This window comes from Neopelma chrysocephalum, unplaced genomic scaffold (assembly GCF_003984885.1).
Source record: "Neopelma chrysocephalum unplaced genomic scaffold, ASM398488v2 Primary Assembly neopelma1_22, whole genome shotgun sequence".
Classification (NCBI taxonomy): Eukaryota; Metazoa; Chordata; class Aves; order Passeriformes; family Pipridae; genus Neopelma; species Neopelma chrysocephalum.
Genome location: NW_020897689.1, coordinates 7,632,518 through 7,650,367, shown reverse-complemented (window position 1 = coordinate 7,650,367; position 17,850 = coordinate 7,632,518). Strand labels below are relative to the sequence as shown.

Sequence of the window (17,850 nt, the reverse complement as noted above, 5' to 3'; positions counted from 1 at the left end):
TTGGTACCCCTGCTGATTTCTATGTGCCTTTATAGTGGCCCCCGTGGAAGAGGCTGTGTCATTTCAAGTAGTGCGTTTTTCTTCCACTGTTAGTCAAATGGTATATTTCTGATCCAGGGCCTATGCATAAAAATATGTAGATGAGAATTAATTTTATATATGTTTAACTGTTGTATAAAATACTCTAATTTCTGATATTGCCAGAATCAATCTGGCATACTGGTGTAACTGTATCACTTATGAGGACAGAAAGTACTAATGGGCTAATAATTTTACTGCTTCCTATTTTGCATGCACTGCATTTTACAAGATCAATAAAAAATGTAGTACCTCAGCAGACTTACAATTTAGACTGTAAGAATCTCTGTTCTTGACTAAAGTCCTGTTCTATCTAAATAAAGGGAGTTAGTTTCATCCCTGGTGTTTAGAAGTGATTTTCTGTGTTTCTTTCAAGGGAGCGAATGATGTATGACCCATAAGGTTTCTAGTAATGTAAAAAGCAAAGCAAAGAATGCTGTCTTAGCTGAAACAGGTGGATATTTTTGAAATACAAAAACCTAAAAATTACATGCTTTTCTTTGGATCCTGATAGCATGAAGTTATATCTGGGATGCAGAAAATAAATTGTGTTTCAGAACTTTATGAGTGACTCATGTATATTTTATTTGTATTTAGGAGTTGCTTTTAAAGTTACAGACTACACATGTATAAGAATGTATAGAATTAATAGGTGGCATTGAAATAAATATACATAAACCAATAAATAGATAGTGACTGCCTAGCTAAAGCTTAGCATTTTGAAGTGCAGTTCACCCAAGACAAGTAGTGAGGCTGCAAGAGCTCTAAAGACCTCAAGGCTACTACAAAATGCCCCTTTGTTTCTTTCATGCCTTCATCCTTTTTGAAACTCTCTCTACGTAGTCATATTAAAATTGTTTTTCTTTCAGGCTTTTCAACTACAAATCCTGTTTTACTATGTGGTTTACTCAGTACCTAAACATTAGTCATCCAAAGAGCAGGGGATTTTTTATTCATATGCTTCTGTGTCAACAGAACTGCAGTTTTAAAAACCATTTTGTCTCCTATTCCATATGTAATCCTTCCAGATAGTATTTCAAGACATTGTATAAATTCTATGCTTTTTTGTTCTACAAGTGGAAGAAAATCTGGCATCAGCGTTGTCTGATGACTTAAGCATTTTCTTTAATCTTCAGAAATGCCTTTGTACCTTGAGTGAAAATACTGTATTCTCAACCTTTATAATCCAAATAAGAATTTTATTTAGGAGCATAGTTGGTTTGCATTGCAGGTAGCTTAACATTTATTTTACTCTTACTGGCTGCAGGTATTACCTAGAGATGAGGATGGAAACACAGCCTGGGAAATCAGCCTTTCCTCATCTGTGTGTGGAGAACTGAAGCTTCTGTGCTCTGCAGTTTTCTTTTCTGAGTGTAATTGAAGTTTTGCTACATGCTTCACTAATCTCCTTGCTTGCTGAAGACTGTATCATTGGCTGTCCTATTTCAACATGCCACTCACTCAGAAATTGATGATTGTTTGGAGATGCATCAGTTGTAAAGATCATGTGCTTCTGAAAGCCATATAAATACCCATGAAATCGGAGAAGCTGGCGATAGGTTGATGGAACCAAAACCCCAAAAATTTTGCTAAATGATATTATTTTCTTCACCCAAGACTCTCTGTGCTCCTCATCAGGCAGGTGTTCCCTCCTGATTTCTCCTTATTACTTTCTCCAGTACAGATTTCCCAATATCCTTCTGGGAAAAGTTGAACAGAAGACCTATCAACCGCTAGTTGCTTCTTTCTTTTTTAAATTGGTATGCTATAATCGGTTAATTAAGGACTTTTCGACTCCAGCATGTATTGACCTTAAAGACCTTGTCCTGGAAAGGTGATGATTTTTTCTACTGCTTTCATTACACGTCGAATGGTCAGGTATTCTTCAGTAGTGGACCTTAAATCTACATGACTTCAAAAAATATTTTTCCCCTTTCCACTTTTTAAGTGAATTCTACCTTGAGTGTTTTCCTCTGTCCCCCAGTGAGCTCCATGATTTTTGTTCCTTTCTACTTGGCAGCAACCCACGTGTTTTGAATTCAGTCCCGCTTGGTTCATCACAATGACTTTTTGCACATTTTTCATGTTTATTAACACTACTTTTGCTCAATTTGTGCAAACATCCTTTGGACTTGTTACAATTTGATTTTCTGTCAAGAATAGTTCCAAAGAAGAGAAAATGATGGGCAGAGGAAGTGATGGTGGTGTATATCTTATTTACAATTCTAATAACAGCTTTGTGAATTTGAACACATTAGTAAAGAGCACTTCACTCAAGTGCACATTACTGCAGAACTTACTAAACATGCCTAAGAATAATGCTATTCCAATCTTGACAAATTAGATGGATAACATAATTTGCAGCAGCTGTTAATTATGTATCAGCTGCAATCACAGCATAATTCTGTTAATTACTTATCACACTGAGGTTAACTTTCTGTCATTTATATTTATTTAATTTGTAATTATAATAATACACTTAATATTGTCCATTGACCACTTTTTAAAAAATAGTCATGATGTTCAGCAAACGTAAGACAAGAAGAGATCTCCGGAGTCACCAGTTTGGCTGACATCGCCAACCTGTGTAATGCCTTCATAAATGTCTCTTCGTATCTTAAAATCAGTTAGGTTCCTTAGCTATCCAAATGAAGGAGGGTTGTTACAGTGCCTTAACCCTGACATGTTTAGAAGCTTACCACTTGCCTGCCCCAAATTTATACCTTTGCTCTTATGGCAACATTGTTATATTTTCTAAATAATTTTTCCTCCTTTGTAGCTTGATTTATTTGTAGAATAAACTCCCTCTCCCTCTTCCCTGAGATGGGCAAACCACCTCCTTTTAGTCTTCTTCAGTAAGATCCACATTTTTGTGCCCTGAATGTGGCTGGCAAGCCATTAGTACTCCTAATTCCAGCTGTAATGGCAGCTTTTAACTCCACTCCTTGTGCTGATGGAAGCAGAAATGGCTCTAGGAAATGTATCCAGAAGTACTGATGGAAGTGATTGACTGGCTTCTTATTCTGGCTAAATGAACAGATATGGCAGTGTTTTAATTAAAACTGTTTGAGACAGCTAAGTCAATCTTTTCAAACCAAGTCCATCATGGTAATTTAATTTATGTATACACCTAACAGATAGGGAATGCTGTAGTAATTTAGCCTGGGGAGGCTAGAAAGGTGTTGTGATTCTGAGTGAATAAAAATTGGATTGAGAATTGTGACACTGGGGGACAACTGGAGAACAATCCTGTATTGGGGAGAGAATTAGAGGACTGGCTGGGAAAAAGCTCTGCTGTGAAGAACCAAAGGGTCCTGGTAGAGAGCAAGCAGAGCATGAGCCAGAGGACCACCAGCATCCTGGGCTGCATTAGCAGGACAAAGGGAAATTATTATTTCCTTTTACTCAACACTTGTTAGATGGCATCTAAAATGTTCATTCAGTTTTGTCATCTCCCTGTCCACCCGCGCCCTTCTGTCTTTGAGGAAATAAATGGGTCAACTGGAGCAAGTTCATTGGAGGGCCACCAAGATGGTCAGGGGCTGAAGCACCTGCCCAGCTGGGGAGAAGCTAATGACCAGAGTTGTTTCAGCCTAGAGATGGCTTGGGGGAGGGACCCTCACAACAGCCTCTGATACCTCGAGGCTGTTTGTGAAAAGATGGACTTTCACTGTGCAGGTAGGAGGACAGGATACTATCGATGTAAGTTGAAACAAAAAAATTTCAGACTGGATGAAAAGAGAAAAACCTCCCACTCTGAGGACTAGTGGAGACCAGGTCCAGTAAAGGAACAGAGTGCCTAGAGTGGTTAGGCAGTCTCTATCCTTCAAAGCATTTCAAGATATGAACTGGTTAAAGCCCTTAGCAACCTGGTGTGACCTACATTGAGGAGAAAGTTGAACTCAGTGATCTCCTGAGATCCTTGAATAAAGGATTAAGAATGTATTCAGGATTCCTCATGTCCATAGTAGTATTTCATACAGCTATTCCTTTTGGACTCATAAAACTTATTAAGGAGTATTACACAAATGCCCAGTCTTTTAGTTCACTCCAGTTGCTCTTTTTTCTTGGCTGAGTTTTATATTCAGATTCCCTTCAGGAATTAACATTAGGAATAATATTTTGTACTTATTGTTTCTTTTTCTTTTTCCTTTTTATTTCTCTATTTCCTTTTCTTTTTCTTCCTTCTTCTCTTCAAAACAATAGAGCACAGCAATCTGCTACAATATTACTTTAGTCATTTTAATTCTCTTCAGTCTTGGAAATTAGCAAAGAACCCAGTGTCCTGTTTCACCTTTCAGTCTTCTGTTTGTTTTTCTCTTCTAAATAATGAAAAGTATGAGTTCATTTATGTAAAATAAAACTGCTTACGGCAAAGACTGTATCTTCATGTCTTTTTAGTATTCAACGATTCTGAACACTTTGGGGTTCCAAAGTAATTATTTCTGCCACACTTCCTAGGAATGGTTGGATTTCAGGTTTCTTTTTTAACTGTTCCTTCTGAGGTAATAGTAGGCAGCAATACTGTAGTTTTGGGGTTTTTTTCCCCCAAGAACACTATGCAGATCAAACAAGACAAGTCACATCACTCTTCAATTGGAAAATATTTGTCATGTTTCCTATCACTAACATTTATTATGTGTAAAAAAAAAAATGTAACAAAGAAGGTTCAGTGTTTGAGTTGTACTTACTCAAAAGCCCAGGCAAACCCAAGTTTTACCAAGAAGTCACATCTTTATTAGACCAAGCAGGACTTTCACTTCAAACAGTCAACATTGATATTCTTTTTGGTTCAGCTGTTCTGCTGATGCTCAGTATAGCAGTCAGTCACTACAGTTGCTAGACTCTGACTCTGCACCTTACATCACCTTAGAAGGAAAATCATGTTACCCCTATTTTTCCACTCCGCTGCAGATTCTGAGAGTTTTCAAATGGCTTATTTGTTCTATGTGTAATAAAACTTTAACATGGGTGACCTTTCCATCACCTAAGTGAAGTCATCTTTGTTTCCTTCCACATAATTGCTACTTACTCATCCTTCCTGATTCCTAAACAAATTGTTCTTTTTGATTAGGATATTCTTTTCTACTGCTTCTTTTTGAAGTCGAAAGACTAAATTTTCACAGAAAGTTACTTTCGCCATTCTCAGAAATCAGATAGGCGTATTTAAATACTAATGTATTTTAAATGCCGATGTATTTACAGAACTCACCAAAAGCGGACTGTAACCTTAGATGTTTATTCATTTATCTAATTAAAGCGATGTTATCTGAAAAATTAATTTTAGATGTTATCAGGGCATTTAATCAGTAGACAGTACAGTTAACAGCTGCTTTTGCTCCTTAATCAGATGAAAAGATGCATATCTTTTTTTTTTTAAAAAGATTGCATTGTTTAAAAAAAAAATCAAAACTTTGGAGTGCAACAACTTTTATATGTCTCCTGAGATAAATGTAACAGATCTGTTGTGATTTCTCCTTTTTTATTAATGTAGGGTGCAGCTTTGATAAGGCAGTTTAGCTTCCAGTGACTCTGTGTACACTGTGTGGTAAGTGCCTCACAGTTCAGGCCCAGGAGATGCACTTGAATAGTGTCCCAGCAAGGTGGGGAAGTGATCTGTCCCTTCCACATATCCTGTATTTCTGGTTGCCCAGGCTAGAGAAGGTATCAGCTAGGAAATGAGCCTGGTTGCTTGGTGCATCTTCTGAAGGAAATTATAGAGTCTTGTTCTCTGGTCACAGGATCTTGGCTACCCATGCACAAACCAGAGCTGCAGGCAAGACCATGCAGGACAACTATCCCACATTTAGGTACACTAACTTACTTGCTTTGTCACTGTCTATTATGAGGAATATTCTTCATCTAGCTTATTTTTGGGTTATATTACATGTATCTCCATTTTTATCCAATGCAGCAATACCTGAGTCTGATTCTGTTAATCCTCACTTGGTATAGTGTGTCATTTTATGATTTCACACGTGGCCATTTTTTTAAGTTGACTGACTCTCTTCTTGAAGCTCACATCCTCTGAAATGTATTTTAAGTTGGTGCAAATATTCATTATTGATCTAGGAGATAAAAATATTACGAATTTGTTTTTAAATGTGATAAAGGATGTTTTTTCTGGTATTTATAAGCTGTAGCAGTTGTTCTATATGATATATTTTCAGTTTTGAGAAAGTGCTCCAGTGGAGAGTGCAGGAGATGGATGTCCATCCAGGGTCTCCACCTTCAGCACTCTTCTCAGATTTTGGGAAGTCATTTGCATAAATTCACCTCACCTAACTCTAAGTGTCTGTTGCATTTGTTTGAGCACTTTGGTTAGACAACCGGAGGGAAGAAATGGTTGTTTTGAGAGGTGATTCAGTGCAACCTACTGTTGAAGATAGTTTGAGGAATCTGGTATAGATGTACCTGTTTATGATCATTGTGTGCAAAGGGAGTTCAGTTTGTATGCAGGTGACTGTATAGTGGACACGTGGATTCAAGTGTCATAAACACTACCTTTAGTTGTCCTTTGCCTCATTTCTCTGTTCATTAAAAGGGGAAGATAGTTTATCCTTCTCTCACAGATAGGGAAATAATGTTACTGACCGCAAAGTTCTCAGTTAAAATGAGGGAGCCTAACTACTTAAATACATTAAAAACAGGGAACACGGCCACATGAATATTGTTGATGTCCAGAAAAACAATCCAGACCCAACTGTTATATATAACATTGAAGGTAGACTTGAACATGTAACCTACATTATTGCAGCTACACATAATTTTTCAAATTGCATCTTGATGATTTGCATTGCATTTTTACTCATAACTGCACCTATGTCCATTTATCAGAGTTTCCTCTTACTTGCTCTAAAGATGGAGACTAATTACAACCTTGCAGGACCACTTCTGTTCTATTTTCTATGCCAGTGAATTTTTCTCTGCTCGGCTTGATCGGTGTTCTGGCTTCGCTAGTTAGAGAGATGCAGCCTACCTTCTTTTTCTAATATTTATCATCAGCTTTTAAAAGGAACTTCTACTGCTTTTGAGCTTATTAAATCACTGTTTAAAAACGGTTGGGAGCAGATATATTTGTATTCCTTAGAAGTCACAGTGTGCAATGTTTTGTTCCTACCTGGGAACACACCTAGTGTGTTAAAACTAAAGAGATTACAACTGGCCAATTGAAGAGCGAATCTGCATGTGTACAGCAAAGCACAGACTTAAACTCCTTCTCAAGAGGATTCTGCTTTGCGCTCACTGTATTTACTGTGCTTAGAATGTAGATGCCTCTGCCCATAAAGATATCAGGTGTCCAGGACCTCCCTGATTCTTACGACAGCCCTGTTTGTATTTTCAAGGATATACTGTTGTCAGTTTATGTCTGCTGAAACCAATAATGACATCGTTCTCTTAAGAAATATAATATAATTATTTTAAGAAAAAGAGAAGGATTCATGGAGACCTTAGAGCAGCTTTCTAGTACTTAAAGGGGGTCTACAAGAAAGATGAAGAGGGATTTTTTTACAAGGGCATGGAGCGATAGGACAAAGGGAGTGGCTTTAAGCCAAAAGACGGTAGGTTTAAATTAGATACTAGGAAGAAATTCTTTACTGTGTGGGTGGTGAGGCACTGGAACAAGTTCCCAGAGAAAAAAGTCGTGGATGCCCCATCCCTGGAAGTGTTCAAGGCTGGGCTAGATGAGACTTTGAGCAACCTGGTCTATTGGAAGGTATCCCTGCCCATGGCAGAGGAGTTGGAACTAGATGATCCTTAAGGTCCTTTCCAACCCAAACCATTCTATGATTTTATGAAAATCAGAGTATTTTACACGCATGCCTTCCCAGGCTGTGAGTTGTTCTAAAAACTTGATATTTATTTGATGCATAAAATCAAGCTATTTTGGTACTTTAAGGAACCGATCCAAAATACGATTGAAACAGATTATACGCCTTTATGCTTTCATATTATTCCTTCGTTCAGATAGTATTTTGAATTTTCTGTTCCTTTGTCATACTTTCAGTTTAAAGTGGTAGTCTTTAATATGCTCTGAACTTTTCATTAACTGATTTTTGTAACAATAAAAATGAGAGAAGTTGTTAAGCTCAGCATAACCATGCTAGTGTCTTGGAAGAGTTAAGTCAAGTGTGTTGACACAACGTTCTTTCTGTGGGAATGTGATGAGTCAGTTTGTGCTCTAGTTAAAAATTTTAATTTTAGACAGAGTAACTGAAAACAATGGCACTTGTCTGTTATTTAACTAGCCTTTTACATGGGACCAAGAGTTACATAGTCACTAGCATGGGCAGAAGTGTACTGAGTTTTAAAACGTTATGTAGAATACATAACTCATTCAGCACGGGATAGAATACAGAAATTAGAGGACTTTTTGTGATTAATTGATCACACAGAAAAGAAAGATTCTAGGCAAGCTGAAAAAACAGAATCCCAAACAAACCTTGCCTTGATACTGGTTAACCTTTTTTTGAACTCTTTTATTGTGTATGACAAAGGCAAGTGTGTTTATCTGTGAAAAAAAATCTCATTATATGGTATTTCTCAAGATAACTGTGGATAAATTGTAAGTCAAATTTATCTAACTGGCTATATAAAGCATTTTTTATGAGCAAGTTTGCATAAAACCTGCCAAGAACGCTTATTAAGAAATTACTAATCACCTGGGGATGACTGAACAGGAGTGCTTAGTCTTACTTATCAATATCTTGATGGTTTGGTTTTATCTTATGCCTGAACTCTTTCCTCTTTTCTTGTCATTTCATTCTGCTCTCCAGGGCAACTGTCTGATTAACTTTCTCATGTGTAGCAGAAAAAAAATAAGTTACCTGATTTAAGCAAATAATTAACAAGTGTCTCCAGTCCTTTAACTGTAACTCAGCAAATTTCACCACAAAATTCTATGCTACAAAAATCCTTTAAACCCTCTAAACTGTCAACACTTCATGACTATTGTGAGTTTTCAAGAATAAAATAGAATTATTAAGTACTAAATAGTAATTCACATACCTAAGAGCAAACCTGATCTGTTCCTATGTAAAAAGCAAAAGTATCCTATTTTTTATCCTTCCTCCCCATAAATATGCACAGTTTTCTAATGGTGCCTGCTAACCTCAGATAGGGTTAGCAAATTTACTGTAAATCTGGACACAAAACAGGCACAGGAATGGATTGAACTGGTGAAATACTGATTTACTGTTAGCTCCTGGGGAGAATCTGCACATGGACAATACAATGTCAAGAATTACTAAGATCCAGTATGCAGGAGGAAGAGCTTCCCCCCTCAGTTCAAGAGGCATATCCAGCTGTCACAAAAAACCTGACAATAAATCCCTATGTGTACGTACTTATATACATACATACATATACATAAACCAAGATTTTAAATCTGCATAATATTTGATATTTACATATGTTGCAGTCTACTGTGGACATCCTTCTGTGATGGCTAGATAAAGAAATATAACTACTCTGTGTACTCAGTATTTACCACTTAACTGTTGTACCTAGCATACTGTGTTCTGACTAAATAGAAACTATTAGAATACACTAGACTAGACTAGATTAGAATAGTATAGACTATTTCAGTTGAAAGGGATTTACACTGACCATCTAGTCCAACTGCCTGACCAATTCATGGCTGATCAAATTAAAGCCTTGATGGACATTGTCCAAATACCTCTTTAATGCTGGCAGGCTTGGGGTATCGACCACCTCTCCAGGAAACCTGTTCCAGTGTTTGACCACACTCTTGGTAAAGGAATGCTTCCTAATGTCCAGTCTAAACCTCCCTTGACGCAGCTTTGAACCATTCCCACTTAGCCTATCACTGGGTATAAGGGAGAAGAGATCAGATGCACCTCTCTCCCTCTCCACTTCCTGTTCTCAGAAAGCTGTAGAGAGCAATGAGGTCACCCCTCAGCCTTCTTTTTGAATGCCTGTTATCAAGCTTCCACTTCACCATTAGCCATCCCTTAGAAATGTGCTTCTTCAACAGGCACCATCATGGCCTTGACTCTTCCAACACCCAGACACAATGTTCTCCATCAGGGCAGTTGTACAGCTGGTTCTTGACATTTAGTGGTGGCCCTTATGCAATGGTTCATGTTTGACCTTTTGGCTACAAGATGGCTTTTCCTTGACTATTTCCTACTCTTCAGCAGTGGTATTATTCAGTGAAAGGCTGTCCTATGCTAAGTTGAAGACTGAGAAATCTCAGAAGAAAGTTATTAGCTGCTGGCATACAGTTATAGGTGTAATCCAGCTCACCTTAGTTGAAGAAATTCTCTGCAACATGAGAGTAATAAAGAAGTGGAATAATAACAATAGCAAAAGTTGTCTTGAATCTGGTAGGTAATCAAGAGCTGGAGAGTGCAGCTGCAGAACAACCAAGCACAGGTACACCACGGGTTTCACTAAACCATTGACAAACAGTAGCACAGGGCAGCTGCAAAATGAAGAAGATATATGCAGATTGTGGGTGAATAGAATATGAGAACCATCCTCAAAACAACTTTCTGTCAAATAGAGAGTACAACTAAGGGTTTGCGAACTGGAACGTGTCTTGTACTTTGTGAGATGCTACCGGGGTCACTCACTGATGTATGTGTGCATGTGTGATAAATAAAATCAGATAAACCAGATAGCTTTGTTTACCTTGACCTTAAGTAGTGGATGTAACATCTTCTCTTTGCATATGACACCACTGTATTACTATTGATATCCTAGTAACCTATCCCCTCAATGACATTGCGGTATATAAAGTGAATAAATAAATCATTTACCCTTTTAGAGTAAGATGGAGAGAATTATATTTGGAATAGGCAGGGAGAATCTGAAAATGGGCTATATCATCCGTGAGTGTAAATTATCTTCAGAATTATCCTGCAGCAACAATTTTTCAGGTTCAAAATATTTTAGACCTTTCATATTCCTTTGATATTTCCCCTCAAGTACTGACAGGGCAAAGACTGAGGTGTATGCAAGATTAAAATTGCACTTCATAGAATTTGGAGTATCGGATCTCTTAGCTTTGAAACTCTGATGTAGACTATTTATTGACATCTTTGTAACTATTTTGGGATTATTCAAGCTTGAAAAATGTGCTTTATGGTGGGTCCATAGTGTTTGACAAGTCAGAAGCCAGGCATGTTCTTTGTTGTCTATGTTTGTTCACATTCATGACTGTTGAAGTTGTAGCCAGTTGTTCTGAATGACAAATCATTTTTGAAGCCAGAAACATAAAGACAATTCAGACCTCACAATAATTGTCTGTTCCCTGTTATGCCAAAATGAAAAAGACTAAAACCAACCCTCATCATAACACATTAAAACTATGTATGCTGTATGAAAGAGTGGAACTCAACATAATGAGTGACCAATTTAAATGAAAAAAGGGGCAAATTCAATATGTGCAATAATCTCCATTTTACAGAAAGCCTGGGGTGGTCTAAGTGTCTAAAAATGTGTGTAATGAAAACAGGCTTAGCCTAGATTTCCCACAAAGATCTGTAGTTAGGTTTCACCTGGCATGATTTGTTGAAGCTAATCTTACCCCTTGCCTAATAAGTGTGCTGTGAAAACCTGTTATTCAATTCTGGTACTGGCTTTACTTTTCTGGCATTTTATTTAACCACTATATTTTTTAGGACAAAGTCAAAAGGAAAGATGCAAGATGAAAGGCACAGAAGCATCTAAATGCCATAAATTTACTCATTAAATCTGATAGTTGGTTCTGGGTTTGAGAAGTGAGTGTGGGATGATGCCTTTGGTCACCTTAGTGGGAGCAGTTGTTGTGCTACTCATTTACTCTCATGATTCACAAATTGTTCTGAAAAATCCTATAACATTAACCAGCTCAAAAGCAACTTTGTCCTTGTTTGGCTATGAATTTTTTGGAAGGGCAGGGGGAAAGGGGTGTGACAACTTTAAAAGACTCGCGGTAGTATTTTAGAGTTGTGGAAGACTTGTAGCCATGTTTCCATCATGTTACTTAGGTCTTCAGCACAAAAGGCTATTTCTTTTCCAAGCAGCTTGGGAATACACATTTAAACTTTAATACACATTTGTGCTTTATCACTGATTTTTAGATCTGATCCAGCTCTAACATTTTTATTTATTTAAAAAACAAAAACCCAGGAATCTCTATCAGATAAAGCAATACCACAGTGTTACAAATCTTTCCATGGCAAACACATCATAATTTTATATGGTTTAGAATACAAGCAAACATTTCTGAGTCATTACTCACGGACCGTTTATGAAATACTTGGGGGTGGATGTCAGCAGGGCTGATGTGATGGTGACTGGCAGTGTTCTCCCTGTCACTGAGGGTGTGTTACAGGAGGGGGAAGCTCAGTCTCTGGTATTATGAGGGTGCGTATCTTTGTAAGCCAAAGATGAGATTGCCCACAAGTGTGCTGAAATTTGCACACTGCTTCTTGGGTAGCAAGCTTCTGGCAAATAAACTCTCTGACTTGGAGATCTTTGTCCGATTTTACTATAGTAAGGAGACATTCTGGCTCAACTCGTATGGTTTCATTAGGGTTGGTTAGTTCAGACTTCCTGCATACCCTGTCCCACGTGTGCCAGCAGATAAGAGGGGAGACAGATCAAAATGTGTGTTTTATCAAAATGCTGGATAAATATGCCAGGTTCTTGACAAAAATAGGATGTCTTCAAGTATGTGCACCACAACTCGCTGCACTTGCAAACTAAGAAATACTGTGAAGATGTGTTCCTTACTCAGAATACATGGGAAACAAAAAACCTTTAAATTAAGGCTTTATTCTGGGGATCTACATTGCTTACTAAGCTGGAAAGAAAAAAGGACGACATATTGCTCCTTTAAAAAAAAAAAAGAAACCCAAAACTGTTTCAGTAGTGATAGTAGTTTGAGATTTGTTTTTATTTTCAGGAAGACTTTTATGGAAATAACCTTAATAGTCTTAAAGATAAGATAGGAATGCTTTCTGTATGTGATCCTGGGGTCATCAGATTTAAAGAAAAAAAGCAACAAAACCATATGAACAAAACCATTATTGTGTAGCTTTCTCTTTCTTTACAATTATTGCAAAATTTATTTTGAGAAATCATTTCTTACTCAAATTTACATTATCTCAAGGAAGTGTCTCTCAGTTTGACTAATTACACAGCTTTAAAACTTCTTCTTACATTAGGCTGATACTTGGCTGTCAGTAGTAGATGACTTGACTTAGAACATCTCATACTACAAACTGCAGTGTCATTCAGAATTTGAAAAACAGCTCAGGTGTAGAGTATGAAAAGAAATCTGCTGAGTGGGGATCTGAATACTAGTGAACATTGTAAAACTTGGACTGACGTAGGACCAAAAGCTGTTCATCATTAGGTTCTTTCGTCAACTGCTCCAATTCCAGGACTGCATTCTAATCCACCTAAGGCTGAAAGAAAACATATTAATATTTTACCGTAGTGATTTAGTGTACATTAATTGTTCATGATGTACTTCATGATGCTAAAAATCCCCCAGAAAGCAGATTTTTATGAGCGCAGGATTTGACTGTAAGAAGTTTCCTTAGCAAAACATGAAAAAAATAATATAAAGAATGTCTTTCCTACAGCGTACATTTTTCCATATTAAAAAATCAATTGAAACGAGTTTTTATATGACAGAAGTATGAAGGGTCAATTCATTCCCTCTCTTTAGCAGTCACTAAGGGACCTGTTTTGGCAGCACTGAAGAAGTTCTACTAACAGCAGAGGGAATAGCAGGATTTGATCATGTCATACATGATATCTTCCATCTTCCATTCATTCTCTTACTTTAAATTAACTTATATGCCAGACTGTTTTCAGGACTGGAGTTTTGAAATAAAAATATGCATTAGATGTGTTTGTAAGCATACAGTTTTGGTATTAAAAAGCCAGAGATTATTTATAGAAAATCTTATTAAAAATATGCCCTAAGGAACAAAAGATAATTCTAGTTAATATGTAGACCTTTTTATATTTTGTTAAGTAGCATATTAATGCAATGAATATTTTGTTATGCAACCAGTAATTAGTATTGTAGCAAATACTATATAAATAGAACAGATTGTTGTAGCAAATACAACAAATTCTGCTTCAGAAGAAACTTTTCAAACTGAGCCATCAGATAATATGAAACTGTTCCCTCTCATGAAGAAACTACAGTGATTTCCTAAACAAATATTGGCTGTCAGCAAATACCTTTTCATCAATCTTAAATTAATATGCTTCTTTAAGAAAAAGTGTTAGGTATGGTTAAAAATAGTGAAACCTTGTACACTTCTAGTACTGTGCAATGATACTTTCTGAGTAAAATTTTTTCCATTATTAGAGGCATAAAATATTCTAACATTTCAGTCATATCCTTAAATATCCTAAAAAATTCCCATTTTTGTACTGTTTGTCTTCTGTCATGTATAGGAAGTACTTGTAGTCAGATTGGTTGTTAACAAACATACTATTCTTATGAAGGCAGAACATTTTAGATTTGTCCTTTTTAAACAGTAACTTCTACAGTTTTTTTTTGATACCTCATTAAATATTACAATAGATGAATGGTTTAAAGGAAAAGGAGCAGCAGCAGGTTGAGAAGGAAAGCTCCTGTGGAGACCCTCCAAAATCTGCAGAGAATTTGTGCAAGCAGTAACACAATTGTAAATAGGCTTTGGTTTAGGGATAACTCTGTGATTTATACAAGAATCCCGTTGTCATAATTATGTCACTAGACTCTGCTGGAGTCAGGAGGACAACTAACCTGAGACCGCATCTGTGTGTCCACAAGGAGAAAGGATGATTTGTGCCTCTCAGGTAACTGTGGGCATGTGGAAATTAGAAGGATGAATCTTGAAAGGCTTGTTTCTAGGTCTTTTCCTGTAAATTTTCCTTTTTCATTGGTAGCCTGTCTATCATAAATTGCCTTTTTTTTTTTTTTAATCAAGGAGTTCTTTTATTATGTCCTTTTACAGCTATTTTTACTGAACAACAACTGCAGACACTCTTTTCCATTCAAATAAGCATTTCAATGCTGTATGTGCAGTTACTGGCTCTCGTTAATAAGACATAACCTGGGAAGTTTTCCCATATGTGTAATCTTTAATGTAACTATTTTTCAGCAGTGTAAAGGGTAGTTTTCTGTAAAGAATTTATTGAGAAATAATAACATTTGAAATTCTACTATCAAACATTTAAAAACACCAGATTAGCAAGTGAAATTCAGCTGTTTAGCTCTATATTTGGCACAGATTCAAGCAGTTTTACAGGAGGGTTTTTAACTAGGTTTGTACACACCATGTCTACCAACTGATGAGCTGTGGACCTCCCCAGAGATTCTTCTTTACAAAGAAGGTGAATAATATTTTTTTTCCCTTGTGCATCTGGATGGTACTTGAAAACACCATGCTGCCATCACATTTTATATGAAGAAGGGTTAGAGCAGGAAGCCACTGTCTGAGAGTGTGCAGGGTCCAGTGCCTACAGCCATCGCAGCAGCACAGTGTGTGATGGAGGGGATTTATGAACTGGCCTTGCTGCAGGGCTTGTGTGGCTTGAGGCCTTGCTTAAGAGTGCCTATGCAGCCAGTTCATCACTGCTGCGAAAGAACGCTAACAGCTGTAAGAGTAGGAGGTTTTACAGCTGTCTTTTAAAGTATGAGGTTGGATAATTTGAGTATAGTTTTGAGATAGTCCATAATCATATCACATTTCCTTATTGTTCTGAAGAGAGCAAAATGGCGTAGGAACCTACAGTCTCTGCGTAGAACAACCAGAGCAGTTTGTTTAGAACTGTTTGTTCCACACATTGACAACAAAATATGTAGCAGGGCATAAGAGACAGGAAGCTTCCTGCACGTCCTTGGGTTCACGCAAGAACTGGAACCAATACAACTTCTGATAAGGTTATTTCATAAAGCATTCCAAGATTATCAGAAGGGTTGCACTGTATCATAAAAGAAAAAAAATACCCAGGTGAAATACAGCATGCAGAAGCAGTTTTACAGCTCCTCCCATTGCTGCACGTAAGTGATACAGTTATAGTTAACTTTGGATTATCAATCACTGTGAAACAGAATGGGAAGGTTGTACATTTGAGCAGCTTTTTCACTGGTTTTGCATTCAATGATGAGGCTCTCAGAACCGATACTAGACATGGAAATGGCAAACTACAGTGAAGTTTTAGATCCGACGTATACGGCACTGGAGTTCGAAACTATGCAGATTCTGTATAATGGCAATGGTGAGTTCTCCTCTGTGAGGCAAAATCAAACCAGTTAATAGAAAAAGTGAAGTTTAGTAATGCTATAAGGTGCTAGTTAAATGTTTCATTAATGGAGCATTTGGGGGTTGTTTTCAAGCTACAAATCTGCTCTTTTACACTTCATCGCTAACTTTAAGTTAGTAACATTATAATTCTTTAGGAAAATAAAAGAGAGGTTATATGTAATAAAGTAGATGAACAGTACTGTCACCAGTCAGTTAATCAAAGGAAGAAAATGGTGAATTCAGCAGTTGTTTTATTTACTGTACAACAAATGAATAACTAGTACTGACAGTTTGGACATGGAAGTATATTTCGTATATAACGTTCAGAAGGAAAGGATAAAATTGTCCAGAGGTTTGTGAAAAAAATTAGCTACTGTTTCTTGATGCCTAGTTTCTAATTGTTAGACTAATATTTTATTTACATTTTATTTACTTAAGTGTTAATCTAGCCTTTCTAGGTAAGTGTATATGTGAACTAGAGTGATTAAAAAAAAAAATCACATTGGCTTTATAGAGGCTAATGTTTAGCTGAGGAAAACTATTTGCATTTGGCTAGTGCAGCACTTCAACTTTAGGTAGAATTTTTAATTGCAGTTTTTGAGAAGTTGTACCAATAATTTATGCTTGAAATAGGAAGCACACCATTTCGTTCTGCCATCATTGAATACTGACCAAAAAAAAAAAAGAAATGTCAGTCAATTAAAGTGAAGAAAAGTATTAGGCAAGTTAAACTACTCAAAAATGGCCTTCCAGATCTTCTAGTCTAATAAAAAAGTTGGTCTATTGTATCATAAAGTATATGTATTTTTAAAAGGTAGAAATGACATCTAATGATTTGCAGGAAAATTATTTAACACCTGCATTTCCACATATTTCTGCCATATAGAACCTAATTAAGTTTTTTTTTGTTGGGCTTGAAGTTTTATCTGAATTTCTGATGTTACATTACAGCAAGCTTAGTAAACAGAACGGTAGACTAAGTTATTGATTTAGGAAGGAAAAACAGACCTTTATGCCCTAAGTGATTTTGGAGCTATCAACAATGATTATAAAACTTTTAGATGATTTCTCTGGGTTTTTTTCTAATATGGGTGATTTCATTGGTCATTTGTGTTTTTGCTGAGTAGCACCCTTTTGGATCTGTTAATGTTAAATAAAATGGGAAAGCAGATGAGGGAGGTTGTGCTTGGTTGCATTATGTGTTGGTGATAGAGCTGGTTAAATTAGTCACTGTAAGTGATTAGCTTGATAGTTATTAATTATTAGGTGTAGCCTTTTTCTGTTTAGAGTTTATTTTGAGTTTAGCTTAAATATTTTCTTATAGAATTTATTAAAATATTGTCTTATTGTTACAGTGCTAGTCTGGAACTGAAAACTGCCTCTTATGAACCTTCCTGTGTATCTTTTCTAGTTGTCTAAATTAATTAGGAACATTCAGATGAGTTTAACAAGCCATGTTCAGGGAGATTTTTCAGTTCTGTTGAAATCAAAGAACTTTTCAACA

General features: G+C 36.6%; 1 protein-coding gene across 2 annotated transcripts in view; it reads left to right on the top strand.

The window, feature by feature from the left end:
- Window positions 1–17,850, top strand: part of HNF4G (hepatocyte nuclear factor 4 gamma) — a 62,244-nt gene that overhangs the window by 23,704 nt on the left and 20,690 nt on the right. Inside the window, exon 1 of one of the 2 annotated variants that reach the window (XM_027691785.1) lies at window positions 16,132–16,320. The exons of the other annotated variant lie outside the window; for it this stretch is intronic. Coding sequence (XP_027547586.1) covers window positions 16,203–16,320 — 118 coding nt within the window. The 5' untranslated portion in view covers window positions 16,132–16,202. Of the gene's footprint in view, window positions 1–16,131; window positions 16,321–17,850 lie in introns of those variants that run through there. 2 annotated transcript variants of the gene reach the window in all.